The sequence below is a fragment of the Lethenteron reissneri genome, chromosome 32 (assembly GCF_015708825.2).
Source record: "Lethenteron reissneri isolate LAM-NWPU_2019-01 chromosome 32, ASM1570882v1, whole genome shotgun sequence".
Lineage (NCBI taxonomy): Eukaryota > Metazoa > Chordata > Hyperoartia > Petromyzontiformes > Petromyzontidae > Lethenteron > Lethenteron reissneri.
The window spans coordinates 9900944-9917458 of record NC_083810.1 but is presented as its reverse complement, the minus strand read 5'-3'; the positions used below and the strand labels follow the sequence as shown (position 1 = coordinate 9917458).

The 16515-nt window shown below is 50.7% G+C and overlaps 1 protein-coding gene across 1 annotated transcript in view; it reads right to left on the bottom strand.

The window, feature by feature from the left end:
• Nucleotides 1-16515, bottom strand: part of GALNTL6 (polypeptide N-acetylgalactosaminyltransferase like 6) — a 224759-nt gene that overhangs the window by 83265 nt on the left and 124979 nt on the right. Inside the window, exons 2-3 of the mRNA XM_061563948.1 lie at nucleotides 1331-1487; nucleotides 627-765 (exon numbers count right to left, since the gene is read on the bottom strand). Coding sequence (XP_061419932.1) covers nucleotides 627-765; nucleotides 1331-1487 — 296 coding nt within the window. The remainder of the gene's footprint in view (nucleotides 1-626; nucleotides 766-1330; nucleotides 1488-16515) is intronic.

Genomic DNA, 16515 nt, shown 5'->3' with positions numbered 1-16515 from the left:
CGCTGTACCACTGCCACGAACCCTCAATTAGTCTCAAGATACATTTTTTCAAGAGGGGATGTTGATATTGGAACGTTAGCCAATTCCAACATAAATGAACGTTTGGCTTCGTATGGATGGAAACCAGAGTGCCCGGAGGAAACCCACGCTCGCACACAAGGGGATAACCCTCTGAAAGCCTCTGCACGAACGGATTAAGGAATCTACGGCTGTACTGCTGTCCCCTGGCCACCATCCAGCCCAACACCGGAAGATATTCGGAGGCAGTCTGCCATCGGAGCATTCGCGAGTATGGGTGTAATGATTCACCCCCTCTCCCACCTCGTAATTCAACACATTTCCTACAATTCGGGTGCAGAATAGGTTCACGGTTAGGGGCCTCTAAGTGATTGCAGGAATCAAATGAACTAACGATATACAATAGATACGAGTAGAAATTCATCAATTCTCACACACACACACTATTCGGTGTGTGTGTGTGTGAATTGATGAATTTCTACTCGTATCTATTGTACACACGAATCGGTGTGTGTGTGTAACATGAGGGTGAAAACGTATATTAAGCAATTAATCGACGCGTCAGGGGGGGGGGGCAGGGGGGGTGTGTGGGGCCGGGCGACGCGTACTTGGGGTGGCGAATGTCGGCCAGCGCCCTGTCCAGAGCGATCTTGTTGCTCACGTAGATGTTGAAGCCGTTCTCCCGGTAGGCCGCCTCCGAGCGGTCCTCGTCGGTGAGGGAAAAGGGCTTCCCCTGCTCGCCGTTGCCTGGGATCGGAGGCGCGGGGGAGACGGGCGGGGACGGGGGAGCGGACGCGGAGAGATACGGGGGGTGACGAGATGTCAGCGGTGACAACCCGACGCTCTGACTTCTGCGTGCGCGGGAAGGCGTGTGAGCGCACGTGTGTGCGTTGGGAGAGATGACGCGGTGGTTCGCAAACTGTGCTACGAAACCTACGCATCCAGATAGGCGCACGTGTCCGTGTGCGCGTGCGCGCGTACACATGCAAAGCTGGCACAGTGGGCAGTACAGGTGGTAACGTCTGTCAGTCATCGAAGCCAGTCAACCCATAACACCCTGGGGCCTGTCTCCTTGACCTGCCAGCGAGCATTCGACACTTTACCGAGTCTTGCACAAGCGCCGTGGCGACGCCACCACCACTCGGTGACGAATGGCGGTTGTTGTTTGTTTGTTGTTGTTTGTTGTGTGTACCTGAAGACGGAAGCTTGTGTTGCCTCCGAAACGTCGTGATTTTTATTTTTAATTTTTATTAATTTTAATGTTTTACCTACGTGACTTTACCGAAAAAACCTAAGAATATGTTGTGTGTACCTCTGCGGGCCGCGTCTCTCCGGATGGCCTCGTGGTCGTGCCAGTCTTTAAGGAGTGAGCCTTCTGGCTCTCTGGCGTCCGGGTTTCCCCGGCCGGCAGCACGCGGTCCCATGGCCAGTCCCAGTGCCCCCACGTCCACGGGAAACACCGGTCCCGGCTGCCGAAAGCAGACGAACGACAACACCGATGACATTAGTAACGAGGCCATGGCCGTAGAAACAATACGTGGTCCTCAATGCTTCTGTGCGCGCTTGGGACGGCATATGAAAGAATGTGCAAACCTGGCGAGAGAGTCTTAATTGCTGTGGACTTGAGCATCATATATTGTATTTGTGTGTGGAGACGCAGGAAAGCACCCGATGTTTGAACTGTCTTGTAAGTGTTCAAGGGGAAAGGCCCACACCTCCGATTGGCCACGTACGGTGCGAAAGAATTTCAACACACACACACATCCACATAGCGGCAGTTATGTAAGGTCAGTAAACCTTATCAACAATGCAAGAAACTTCATTTTACTCCCTTTGAGTTAGTCTGTATGTTACAGTATTAGCTGGAGCAATATTGTTGTACAGAGTCAAGTAAGGGTTCATTCTGATCGCATGGAACCCTATGGTACTGATGATGAGTTATGACCTTTGACCTAGGAAAAACTTTTTTTTCACCATACTCCGGCTAGTTTTTCGCCAGACAATGGCACACGCAGCTAAAGATGACTACTGATATTGGCGAATTATCCAAAGGCAGAATCTTCCAGAAACTCAAGAGTCACGACATCAACCATCTAGAGGCGTACCTGGGTAAAGGATGTGATTATTGATGTCGTCATTTTGACTGACATGCAGCTTACGTGGCACATTAGGAATGGACCACTCTTTTAATTATTTACTCGTGCAGCACGGGGGGAGTAAAGTGAGGTTTTGTGAAAGTCCTTATGTGCTGTGCAGTACATCAATGCACGTATGTACGCCAACATGCGATGACTGAATTGGGGCTGTGGATGGCTGGCAGGCTTATTGATTAACGGGACTTGTACACCAGTCACGTGGTTAATGGCGACTCGGTTGAGGATTGCTGTGTGTGACACCACGTGCTGTTGCATCTTACAGATTGACCACAATAAATGTGTTTGCCCTCGATTTGGAGCACCTGCCCACGTCCTTCATTTCGAGTGTGCAACACTTATATATATGAAAGAAAACCTAATTTTCATCGTTTTTTTAAGCGATTGTGGACAGTGACAGGCTCGGAAAATACCGCGATGTTAAAACATTACTGGAGGCAGCATGGTTAAACACCATGTGCTTTAATTGTTTTTTTAAGTAAATTAAACAGATTACACCAACAGAAGAAGAAGACTCAAACGGACGCAATGCATTGTGGTAGTGTCTGCCTGCACAATGGGGGGGGGGGGAGACGAGGCACAAATGTTTCCTCCCAAATGATTGATTATAATTAAAAGCTCACCATTGCCTCGGGTAAATATACGGCGCTGAAAACAGCGAAAAAGGAATGCGGGACGTACGGCATTAAGAAAGCGAAAATTTCCCACGGAACAAACGAGACCACATTCGGCTTCAGGAAATAAATAATGGGGCGGGGAGGGGGACATGTAATTAATACTGAATTTTAAATACAACTGCTACAGCGGTATTGCTGTCAAATGTCGAAGGACGTGATGGGGAGGAGGGCTTTTTGACAATTCCGGAAATTTAAATAGAGGACCGCGGGCAGAGTTTCGTTGATTAACAAAAACCGTGAAAGAAAAAAATCGGTCCTCGTCAGCAAAGAATGACAAAACTTGGGGAGATATCGTGCGTGAGTTTACGCACGCACGAAGACAAAGATCACCACCACCACCACCATGTCCTATAACCTAATAGACAGTTGGGGCAAGCAATGGCGGAGCCAGGATTTTCAGGTAGGGGGGGCAACCCCTCCAGCAATGAAAAATGATAGGAGTCGTTAATAAGTAAGGACTTGTCCCTTGCTTTTTATTCGCGGCGATGGCACAACCATCGATTGAGGGTCGAATTCGAACCGTGTGTGATCAGCATCGCGCTCGCTGAGGGTTAATGTCTTCAGGGAAGTCGTGTACTGTATACGCAACTGCGCACAATTCTGTGAGTCACTTATAACTGCTTTGCCATTACTTATTGCCAATTATGGACTCAGACCGTTGTACTATTATCTCATAGAGTCCCTGGCACGTAATAATATGCTACACAGTGGCAGTGGGGGTCGCAAAATGCCGATTTATTACTAATAAACCCCAATGATCTGACAGAAATTAGGGATTTCGATCGGATCATTGGGGGGGCACTAGCGGAGCCAGTGGGGGCAAGTGCTGTTAGCGAGCACCTATGAAAACCTAATAAAGACGAGGCCAAAGATAGCCCTGTTATAGCCACTACCAGACTCTCCTTCAGGCAAGTGCCGTTAGCGAGCACCCACGAACGCCACGCACGGCACACGAGGTGGGTGACCAGCACCACGCCAGGCCACCTCAGTCTCTCCAACGCTGATGTTTACACACAGCACCAGGAACAGTGTGCTCGTTTAAGGCCGAGTCGACCTAGGGGAGGTGCAGGATCGGTTCAGACCGTTCGCCACCATTATTTGTCGTGAGTGGGAATTCGAACTCGGGTTGCCGGGTCCGTGGCGCGCTGACCACTACACCAATGCTGACACACAAAGACAAAGATCCCCCATATAGCCTGTAATAGACTGTTGGGGCAAGCGCTGTTAGCGAGCATCTATGAAGGGCGGAACGGTACACGAGCTGACATACATACACAACCATGCATAGACATTCCCTGCTCTTGCATAGGACCCCTTAAGGCAAACGCGTGATGTGCCAGATGGGAAGAGACAGGCAGCAGACGAGCTGCATTCTACACGACTCACCCAATCGCATATAAGCCATAACACAGGGACAGATCTGGGTGCAGGGGAATAAAAGCAAATTACACGAAAAAAAGAAGTGAACTTTTGATATAATTTACAACTAAATCAAGCAAAGTTCGGACCGATTTTTAATGACAAAAGTACGAATTAAAGAAGAACACACTCGTACAAGCGCCTCGAGTATTTGGCTGCTATAAATTTCCACGTGATAAGTCACTTAGGTGAGCTATCATTTGTGGCCAGGTCGCTTCTGAAAAAGAGCTACACAGCTCAGTGGGCCTTACCTGGTAAAATAAAAAAAATAGTTTAGTTTAGAAGGTTACATTAGACTCGTGCGCTTATTCTCACAGCTCTCTCTGGCTCGTTGTTAAAATCTCCAGCAATGCCTACAGATCCCTGTGTGGTTCGAGCAAAGCACTGTTCATGCAGGAGCAAGCCAGCGTGGGCCAAGTGGTGCAGCCACGTTTAGTACGAGTACCTCGGTGTCAAACCGCTGATTTAGTTTCACCGTCACCTCTGTGCCAGCCGGCACGTCCAATGCACATGTCCTCACGAGCCCTCACAAGTGTCACCACTTGTCCTGCTTTCCTGGGGTCATCTTCTTGTTGAGAGAGGTAGCTGCTGCCCTCGCAAATCTGGGAGTCTTCACGGGGCGTTACAAGAGACGGATATTTGTCAGCTGCACAGTTCCGCCCCCTCTTCCGCTATTCTGAGACATTCATCTTCCCACCGGCAGCAAACCCACAACCTTCCCTCGCAGAAGCCAGGAACCGTCGATCCCTCGCTGGATGAGGGCCTCCCCGCCCCGTGCAAGTGGTGGGGGGTTATTGACCATACTTGACCATCCCAAAGCGACAGCCGGGCACCGGTGGAGAAACCACCCGCCGACGACGTTAGCCACGGCGGGGGCCGAAACTCACGCCGCCGTGGTTCATAGTGCGGCACGCTGACCGCTTGGGACCGGCAGCGCTCCCACAAGGGAGCACGGTGTAAGCTCGACAAAGGTTCAAATGCTGCGCTGCCCTCTGCCGACAGCGCCGCCCCGAGGAAGCCCCGCAACAACCCGGACAACCCGGGACAAAACTGTGCTAGCAAACAAAACTCTCCGTCTCCTGCGGTGGCGACGGCGATCGGGACGCTCTCTGCCCCCCCCCCCCCACCCCGTGCCACCCCCCCCCCCCTCGGCGAGAGAAATAATTTTTCCCGTCCTTTTAAAATTCAAGTGAGCGGAACAACAAGCGAATGTGATGTCCATTATTGCCCAGCTCTAATGAGCCTTGAAAGTGGTGTTGCTGCGCTCCCCCGCTTAGCCGCAAAACAGATTGTTCCCCCGGCAAGTGACCCACAGTCGAACGAGCGCACGGCGGGAGAGCCCCGTCGGCATGCCGCCGTGCGCCGTGATTCGCTTACTAAAAGGGGGGAGGGGGGGGTGGGGTGCGACCGGGGAGTGAGGGGGGGTGAGCTCCCCCACGTTATTTGGGGGGGGGGGGCGGGCAGAGGGGAAATATTCAACGTACGTATTGTTCGGCAATAAAAAAAACACACACGAATGTATCATCGCAACGTCGCACGGCTCCGTGACGCGCCGCTATGGTGCCGCGCGTCGCCTTGGTGTGGCGCGCGACGATTTTTGCGACGTGCGCCGGGGAGAGCGTCCTCGAAATTCCGTTCCCGACGACAGCTGCTAACAACTCGAAAGCACACGGGAGATCAGTGATAATATTAGTTTTGACGTTCTGTGTATATATAATGCCGTTCATGCAAATTGCATCTCAAAACGGCTGTAGAATTTGTAACGTGAGTGCCGTTCTCACGTGGCGGTGTGGGAAACCACGGACAAAGCCGTGCCAACTATTCGCCCAAGCTCTGCGGTCCTATGTTAAAATGTCTCGTTCTGTGATGTCACCTTCCGGGTGCCGTGATACATTTATATCACTCCACGTGCTTGGGAGCTTCTTCGGAAACTGAATTCAGTTCCCAAAAAACGCATCGAAGAGCTGCACAGAAGCAACCGCGAACACTTGCGCGGGGGTAAGATCACTGCGCCTTCGGGAAGCGACGATATGGCGGAGCATGTTCAGGAGGATTTGGAAACCCTTTGTCGTCACAAGCCTCTTGATAACATGATCACATGGGATGCGATTTGACAGTTTTACTTTGTTCAAAAACAACCGAGTATTCCTTATGTCTCCCAACACCCCCCCGCCTCTCCCAGAAGAATGCCTTTATTGATGTTGCTGTCATTTATCGGCGGCTGTTCTTGGTTGTGTTGATTCGTGCAGACAAATAAAAAAGTTGGGAGGGGAAAAAAAAGAAGGACAACATTGTAAAGAATGTAAGAAAAGAAACGATAAATTGCCAGGGCTGATGCCTTGTGGCATCAATGCTGACACGGTGGCCTTTGCTGAAAGATAGCGGTGGCAGGGAAAAATAGGAGTAGGAATGATGTTTTTGGTAAAGCAGATCATTCAGAGCTTATCTTGTCCCGAAAGTGGAAAAGCAACGCCTGACCACGGCGATAGCCCTCACAATGACGCGCGGAAACAAGAGGGGGAAGTAATAAATAAAACGAACATCTTAAGACTTTGAGCTTTTTGTGTCTCATTAGTTTAGGTGGTTGACCAATTTAGTTTATGCGAGCCTCATGCTATCCCACTGAATTATAAGAGCACCAAATTAACAGTATTATTAGTTCTCGTTTTTGTTTTACGCACGAGATTAATTCACACACAACCATCGGAAACGCGGAGTCTGCTCTCAAATCTGACGAAGGAGAAACTGCCTCGGCATAACGCGTTCACGAGCGCAGCACCCGAGGTTCCATTTGGGAAAATAATTCACCGCTCCCCATGCATTCAATCCCTTGAGCTATTTCACGTGGCAAATTTCCGAAAAGCACGCTCATCAGACGAATTCACAATTCAACTCCTCGTCGTCAGTTAAACTACTTTCTTTATTCCTACGGGGTTAAGGGCTCGCACACCACGCTCGTAATCCAGGGGTCGACCGATCGCTCTCCCGGCGCAGCAGTTGATGAAGCGACGGCGCACGTTTCTCAGAGTCGGAATCTTTATTGATACTGGAGAAATCCGATGAGCTATGAAGCTCTTTTTCCCACAGATGTTCAGCAGGGGCCGGGTCAGAAAGTTACAGAGCAACAAACAATAGAAAACACGATAGGAATGCAAAGTTTAGGAAAAGTGAGCAGATCATCAAAACATTAAAGTAAATGTAAAACTGAACTCTTTTTTATTTTACCAGGTAAAGCGCACTGAGTTATTACCTTCTTTTTCAGAAGCAAACTGACCACAAACAATAGTTCAACGAAGTGGACTTAAATGTATGCATGTACAACTGTTCTCACACTGTACCGTAGCCCAAGCGTGCCGATTGGAGGTGCGGGGTCAAGGACAAAAAACTAAACACAAAAAGCAGTTCTAAATAAATTAGTTTTCAATGTAGATAAATGCCCCCCCCCCCCCAACTCCACTCACTGCCTCTGTAAACAACGGCAGTAACAATGGGGTTTCACCGCAGTAACAATGGAGTTTCACCGCAGTAACAATTGAGTTTCACCGCAGTAACAATGGGGTTTCACCGCAGTAACAATGAAGTTTCACCGCAGTAACAATGGAGTTTCACCGCAGTAACAAAGGAGTTTCACTGCAGTAACAATGGAGTTTCACCGCAGTAACAATGAGGTTTCACCGCAGTAACAATGGGGTTTCACCGCAGTAACAATGGGGTTTCACCGCAGTAACAATGGAGTTTCACCGCAGTAACAATGAGGTTTCACCGCAGTAACAATGAGGTTTCACCGCAGTAACAATGGGGTTTCACCTCAGTAACAATGGGGTTTCACCTCAGTAACAATGGGGTTTCACCTCAGTAACAATGGGGTTTCACCGCAGTCAGTGGTGTGGCAAGTGATGCATGGTGGGGAAAAGTGTGAGTAGTCCCGCCGTCTCTTACGAAGGGCGCCTGGTTTAGCGTGGCAGTGACAGGCCCAACCAATGGACAGGATCACGAGAGCTCCCTAGAGCGGAGGCCTTTCCGCCAGCAATGGTTTTGAGCGAGCACATGCAGGGCTCCACCTTTACCCCTGACTCCATTTGTTAATTTGATTTTCGTCACGGGAATGATTCGGTGACACTTGCTGCGTTGGAGGTGGTGCACAACGCACGAGCAACAATCAACCGAACGCATTCGTCAATAACACCGTGGCCTTAAAAGTAAAAATGTGTAACGTTTCCGTTTAATTTTTTCGTGTGCACGGCTCATTTGGATGTAGGCAATCGAGATGTTGCATTTTACCAGGAAAAACAATATACACACTTTGAAACGTCGGTTCATCAAGCGCCCGAGCACATGGGTGAGTTTTCATTTAGAAACAGGAGAAATAACTGGGCCTATTCCAATTAAAATTTATTTGTATAATTTGAGCCGTTTTCCAATACAGGAATGTTTTCTCTTTAATGGCCACTACTGGCAGCATGTGCTGTGATTTACACTTTGTTTTTTTTACAGTTGTGTTCCGTTTATTACTGCCTGTAATTGGATAGAATGTGTTACGTGTAGCTTATTTCAACTAAAAACACATTATTTTCTAAAACAACACGTTATTTTCAAAAAAACACATTATTTTCTGTGTCCCAAATGTATTTATCCAGCACAATATTTAGGACACATTTCTATCCTCTACACAAGGAAACATTTGTATCCATCCTTCTAATTTTCCATAATATTTTTTTCATCTAATACATGGCACTTATTCAAGCAAGAAAGTCAATTGTAAAACCCAACAAAATTACGCGATCACCACAACTCTGAACCCAGCTGCCTGCGTCGGGTCAAAAGTGGGCCGGCACGTTCCAAACGTCCCATCCCTCCACACGGAAGCGCTCGCACGACGGTCAGGCCCGATATTAAGTTCGTTTCTTGGAGATGGATTTCAGCCTAATCAAGCGCAGAACAAATTGCACAGTTTTGTTGTTGTTTCGCTCATCGGTGAGTCGGCCCCGAGACCCTCAACCCGCCACGCGACAGAACTCGGTTTAATCACGGGCAGCTGCCTGGATTCAAACCAAGTACTCTCAGCGGTGCCAGCTCTGACCTCTTGACCTCTGAGCCGCCCTATTAAATGGCGTGTTGGTGTAGCGTCCACCCACCTCCCGGTGCCCAACACAAACTCAACGGCTTTTCCGCTGTTGGTCTGTTCAATCTGAATAGTGACACATCTTGCAGTGCAGCGGTTGGCGACCAACATTTTTTTTTCTGTATTCGGTATTAAAAAAAGCCCTCAATATTCCAAGAGCCCCAGTGCATGGAAGCGCCAGACGGTGGTCCTCAATAAACAATGCCACGAAGCAGTCCCTTCAAGATCCGCATGCGGCTTTGGAGCCGCAGGTTGCTGACCCCTGTTCGAGTGAATGACACACTTGATGGAGCGGTCGGGCAGTAGGTGATGTCAGACAATAGGATGACCGAGATGTAATGAAGTTACCAGCGTCTGAAGGTTCATCAAAGCATTCCAGGAGTTAATACGCGGATTGTGTAGTACGGTTCCATGCTACCGTAGCCACTGATAAGATGCCCCAGATAATAGGACTCACCCCAAACTTGCCTCCAGTGCCAATAAAGTGATCTCAAAACAAAGATCCCTGTATAATAGATTGTTGGGTGCTGTTAGCGAGCACTCTATCAAGACTAGGATGGCACACGAGGGGTGGGTGGCCAGCACCACACCCGGCAGCCTTTGTCTACCGAGTGGCGATGTTTACAAATCTTGGAACCAAATTTCCCACAACGCCCTCGGAGCCATCTGATTCCCAGGCCGAGTGTCCGAGTCTGTGCGTGGGTGTGCGTGCACACGAGTGCATGCAGCGTGGTGGTGTAGCGGTTAGCGCGCTGTGCTACGAACCCGGCGACCCGGTTTCGACTCTCGCTTGTGGCCAACAGTGACAATTATCTGACGTGGTCCTGGGCCTCCCCTAGATCGATTTAGCCTCAAATTAGTTCCTGGTGCGGTGTTTAAACATCGCCGCTGGGAAGACAAAGGCGGCCGGGCGTGGTTTTGGCCACCCACCCCCTCGTGTACTGTGCCGGCCTTCATAAGTGCACGCTAGCAGTACTTGGCCCAACAGTCTGTCAAGGCTATACGGGGGATCGTTGTCTTTGTGAGGCTAATGAAGGACATTACTGGGCAGTTAGAGGCAGCCGCCCTCCCAACAATGGATGGCAGAGGAGCGACGCTCACAGCAAAGAGTAGAGCACCAGGGAGATAACACGCAGGTGGCACAGTGGGGAGCTTAGGTGGTGCATCTGTCAGCCATCTAAGTCAGTTAACCCATAACACCTGGGTCTGTCCCATGATCTTCTTGCCAAGGAGCATTCGGCACCTCACATGGCCGCAAACCACACCTAGCCTGGCACAAGTGGTGTTATGTCATCACCGTCACTAAGTGGGAAAAGGCAAATGGAGGCTGTTATTGCCGTGTGACTGTGCGGTGTGACTGTGCGGTGCACGCGTATGTGTGCGCGTGTGATCGTGCTTCACATTTCACCGCTGAGCGACAGTTCCTGGGAGGGCTTCCACCTTACCCCCACACACACAACCCATCACCCCGGGCAACACGGCAATGTCTCCACGGTCCCCTACTCCCGTCCAGACCAAACCCTACTGCCACCGCCAACACCCCATGCGGTATCCCCCACGGCATTTCTGTGCGTAGACGCCGGCGTATTTATTGGACCGCGTGCCCAGTCGCACCTGCCACGGCGCCGCGGGAGGCCGGGGGTGACGGGCCACGGAAAGCCGGCGCGCCGTCAGTGCCGTCACCGCTGCACACTTTTGTAAAAGCGGGCGGGCGAGCGAGCGGAGGCCACCGATGACGAACGTGGCTTCAGAGTGGCGCTGAGATTGGTGGTCCGGGCTTGGCACAGGTCTCGCTTCATTATTCGCGATGTTTTTTTTTCTACCCAATTACATTGCAATTGGGGCCAACGTCAAGCGGGCGGTTAGCGAACATGGCGAGTTCGATTCCGAGCTGCGGCTAACCATCGGTGGGCACCGCCGTGGCCAGATGTTAACTACCTCGCTTGGTTATACAGGAGGTCGTGGGTTCGATCCCAATCCTGGAAGCCTGTTGTATGTTTTGAGTTTGCGTGTCTCTCTCCCCGCGGTCGCGTGGATTTTTCTCTGGGTCCTTCGGTTTTGCCCTGCACATCGAGAATCAACGCGCGTTTAGATTATTTGGCTGTTATAAATTTCTAAATGATAAGCCGCTTAGCTGAGCTATAATTTGTGATAGCCAGGTCGCTTCTGATAAAAGAAAAAATAGTTTGGTTTAGTTTTAGTGGAGTTCAAAATCTTCATCGATCCTGAACTCTCCCTTACCCCTTCGCCGAGCCACGCATTTCACCAGTCTGATGAAAAATAGTAAAATGGCTCGCATTGTTGACATTCCAAAATATTTGTTTCAGGGGAAAATGAATATTAATTCCTGGTAGAAACGTGTATTCTGTGAGATCATATATTCTCCGCACGGGCTCAGTGCCCTGACACGGCTATTATGATCGCACCGCAGCTCCACAGGTGCCTCGGGATTGAATGGTGCCTCATTTAGCAACACTGGACTCGCGCGGTTGCTGTCACCTGCACAGACGCTCCGATTGATTTGATTGAAGCCCTCTGTCAGGCTCGGTGATTTTTTTATATTTAATATATGAAAAGGTTTTATTGTTTTCTTTTCTGATGGTGTCTGAAATTGGGTTTGGTGTGTTAACCCTGCCTGCCTGTCTGCCTGTCTGTGTGTGTGCTGTTGTTGTTGTTTTTGCCCTTTAAAGGTGCTCGCTAACAGCACTTACCCCAACAGTCTGTTAAGGCTATACGGGGGATATTTGTCTTGTGATGTTGTTGACAATTTGTACCTTGGCACGAGATGAAATTTACGAAAAACAAAGCATCAACTTAAACCAAATACCACAATACAAATATTAAATTTGCTTTGGCTCGAGTCTAAGATTACAACTGGGGGCATATCTACAAGCAAGCAGTACCGTTTCACATTTTAAATCGTTAAACGTTTTGAAATGTTCTTAGGCATATATATAGAATGACAATTTCATATGAAAAACCCTAATTACCTTCATTAAAAGCGTGTTTACAGGAAGTTGGCTTGTAAGATACACAATAACTCACAGACACACAAACACTCGTCGTACTAATATGACAAAAGATTCCTTAATATACGGCATCAAAATTTGGCTCAACGATATTGGCAAGAGGCCCTTCTCCCAGACACGCTGAAAGAGACCAACGGCAACAGAAGACCTTAAGAGTAAATTGCGCGAGAAAGAGCAAGATCAGAGCGGGCAGGCATACACAAAGCCCTGCGGGTGGTCAAGAGAGAAGACGCGCAATCCCCCCCCCCCCTCCTCCTCCTCTTTTTAAAATAACCGTACGGAAGACAAGCTGACAGCAGTTGGGTTTCACGTGACAAACGGACAAAAGGTTTTCGACCAATTCGCTGGCCGCAACGAACTCAACCTCCCGCAACGGCATCCACCCCCACCCTTCCTCACCACCCACGGGGCCACCACATCCACCACATCCCCCACCTCCCCACGGCTTCCGAGCCTCCCCCTCGCAACCGCGATCTGACGAGCACGGAGCAATCATCGCCACTCCCGGCGCGCAGGGGCGGATCGCCCGCGAAGGGGACATTAATTCCGGACGGAGATTCATTAGCCCGGCGGATCACATCATAATTCCCCCTGTCCGGCTTCGCATCCAATAAACGTCAAATTAGGTCCGAGTGCTTGGGTCGAGTTGAGGTGTGGAGGGGGGGCTAGTGGCTGGGTGGGGGGGGGGGTAGTGGTGGGGGGGGGGGGGGCAGATGATTTTGAGCCAGAGAGGATGTGCGTAAAAAAAGATGGAGTAGGGAATAGGGGGAGGAGGAGGAGGGAGCCAGGTGGCTCCCTTCTGGCCCTGACTCAAGCCCCGGAGGCCTCGCAGTCGCCCCTCCATGGCTGAAGGGGTGCCCTGGTATCCTGCCCACCACCACCCTGCCTCTCCTACCTCCCTGCCTCCCTTGCACCCTGCTTCTCTGTGGTATCGTAGCGCACTGCCACTCTGGACATCCTGTCTCCCTGACATGTCTCACCCCTGGTGTGCTAGCGCCCTGCATTGCGGTACACCAACACCCCCGCTTCCTGGGCATTTATTTAGTCGCAAAATTAAAATCGAATCCTTAGGTTCGCGAGACGATCTGTTTGAGTGGTGCATGCGGACAACCGATTGCTTTCCATTCGTACGTTTCATGCAATCGGTCCACGTGACGCCCGCACAGCCGCTAGAGGTGCTGCAAATCGCCACAACGCAACAGACAAACAATTAAACTGGCGAATTGAATCGTGACCCACCTGCACCAAAATTTTGAAAACTTAATTGAACCGCGAGGTGGATGGGGGCGCGGGGGTGGCGTTCAGTTGCCTCCAACACCCAACCTCCCCGGAAACTCGAACCCTGAGAATTCACCGACATGACACCCTGACCTCCCCTGTGCCCGTTGTTGAACCGGGAACCTGCTGACGTCTCCAAGACACCAGAGTCACCTGCTGGCTCCTCCATCGTTCAACCCCCCCCGCCCTCCCTCGTATCCCTCCCATCAACGCCGCCAAACAACGCCGCTAAAGTGCCTGAGAGAGCGTGGCAATCCAGGAGCGGGCGGTGGCCGCATCGCAGGGGTCTAGTGATGAAACCGTGACGCCGACGATGTAGAATTAAACCCCGTACGGAGGCGGGAGCGTTTGAAAGAACAGGGCCGGCACACGGCGGGTTTTTGGGGCTGACGTCACGGGGAGGCCGGGCAGCGGTGGTGCCCAGGGTGGAAACACGAGGAGGGTGAAAAACTAAAAATAAACAATTGTTTTCTCTATACAGGTAAGGGCCACTGAGATGTATAGTTTTTTTTCAAAAGCGACCTGGTTATCACAAATGATAGCTCAACGAAGCGGCTTATCATTTGGAAATGTATAGCAGCCAAATAATCTAAACGTTGATTCTCAATGTGCGGGGGAAAACCGAAGGACCCAGAGAAAAATTAACGCGACCACGGGGAGAGAGACACGCAAACTCAAAATATACAGGCGTCAGGGTCTGGATCGCACCCATGACCTCCTGTATACCAGGCGAGGTAGTTAACATCTCGCCAACCGTGGCGACGCGAGAAGGAGGAAGAGCTGGAGGAGAAGAGATGAAGGAGTTTGATGGAGGCAGAAGGAACGTGAAATCAAGTCCACGGTAGAACTTGGGGGCACACGTTGATTGGAACTGTGGTGACGAGAGGGTGGGCGGGCGGGCGGGCGGGCGGGCGGGCCGACTTACTGGGTGGGAGAGGAAATTAGTACGGCCCAGGGGTGTCCCGTGGTTAGGGATGGAGAGTGTGTGCTTGGTTGAGACCCCCTCAGTGCGAAACAAATGAGAGCGCGGTTGGCATTGGCGCGATAACGGCGAGGAGAGACGTCGGCACAATGCTTGGATTCACGCCTTTCCCGCAGGTATTACCGCATGACGCGGCAAATCTCTCAACGGCTTGAACACGGCACTAAACCTGACTCTGAGTACGCATTGAGAAGGCGATAATTCTTAATTGAGAATTCAAACTCACAATCGTCTTCGTGCTGCGAACTACACTGACGGGCGGAAAGAGGGAGACGTAGATGTGAACAAGTGGATGAGAGAACACGCGCATGCTGGAGACATCGTACTGACTGCTAATAACAGTGGCTTTAGAGCAGGACACATTGGTAGAAGGAAGGATGGCCGACGGCTGAGGCCGGTGACGGAAAGGCGGACAAAGGAGGGAGGAATGCGCCCGAGAGGATGACCGCCACGTAGATGGAGCGATGAGGTCAGCTGACGGTGCACGAGCGAGAAGGATTGCGAGGTCGCGAGTGATGGTGGCATCAAAGTTGATGCCTTCATCCAGGAGTGGGATAGACAATTACTGATGTTGAGGATGATGACGATGAATAACTTTCACAATCATCATCGACCTCGGCTTACAGTCACTTTTCATCATCATCATTACAATCATCCACATCATCGTGATGATCAGCAGCATCATCATGATCATCATCAGATGAAGCCCTCTAAATGTTCAGTGACACATATCAAGGCCTGTCCCTGCCATATTTTTTGTTAGAATTGTTCCTTCAGCTCCAACTTCACCTGAGTTGAACTGGGCCACTTGGCAGCCAGCATTTGTCCCAGTGAGCCAGTGCTGGTGTTCTGAGCCATCATACATTTGGCTTGACCATAACAATGCTCAGGCTGATTGAGATCAAGCGTGCACCGTTTCATATGCCCTGAATTGAGCATTCCCTGCAAGGAAAATCAGCCCAACAATCTGAATTGTCAGAGCTCGCATGAACAATATTCGGTGGCAATTCAAATGCATGAAGGTTTCTATTTTCCACCAATCCCACAACACCGAAGTCAGAGTGAGCCCAGTCGGACTGAAACTATCAACATGAGACCCACAGCAAAGTTCACTAAAACTCTGGACAGACGTGAATGTGTTTACAACACTAACTGTTGACAATGACAACGAATATAGTTTTTAAAAGTGGATTGTAATAGTGATTGGACGAAGAAGGTCAACCCGTTACACTTGTGAACCTGGTTTAATGAGGGCCGAACTGAAACCTGGACTCGAAGACAGTCTTCAGATTTGTCAGATATGTGCTGTGACACAGCCATTCTGAACAGCCACTCAACTACCCAGCCACCCAGCTACCTAGCCGCACAGCCACCCAGACACCCAGCCACCCAGCCACTCAGACACCCAGACACCCAGCTACTCAGACACCCAGCCACACAGCCACACAGCCACACAACCACACAGCCACTCAGCCACCCAGCCACCAGACACCCAGCCACCCAGACACCCAGCCACTCAGACACCCAGCCACCCAGACACCCAGCCACTCAGACACCCAGCCACCCAGACACCCAGCCACTCAGACACCCAGCCACCCAGACACCCAGCCACTCAGACACCCAGACACCCAGACACCCAGCCACCCAGCCACACAGCGACTCAGCCACACAGCCACCTAGCCACACAGCCACCCAGCCACCCAGCCACCCAGACACCCAGCCACACAACCACCCAGCCACCCAGCCACCCAGCCACACAGCCACCTAGCCACACAGCCACCCAGCCACCCAGACACCCAGCCACACAGCCACACAGCCACCCAGCCACCCAGCCACC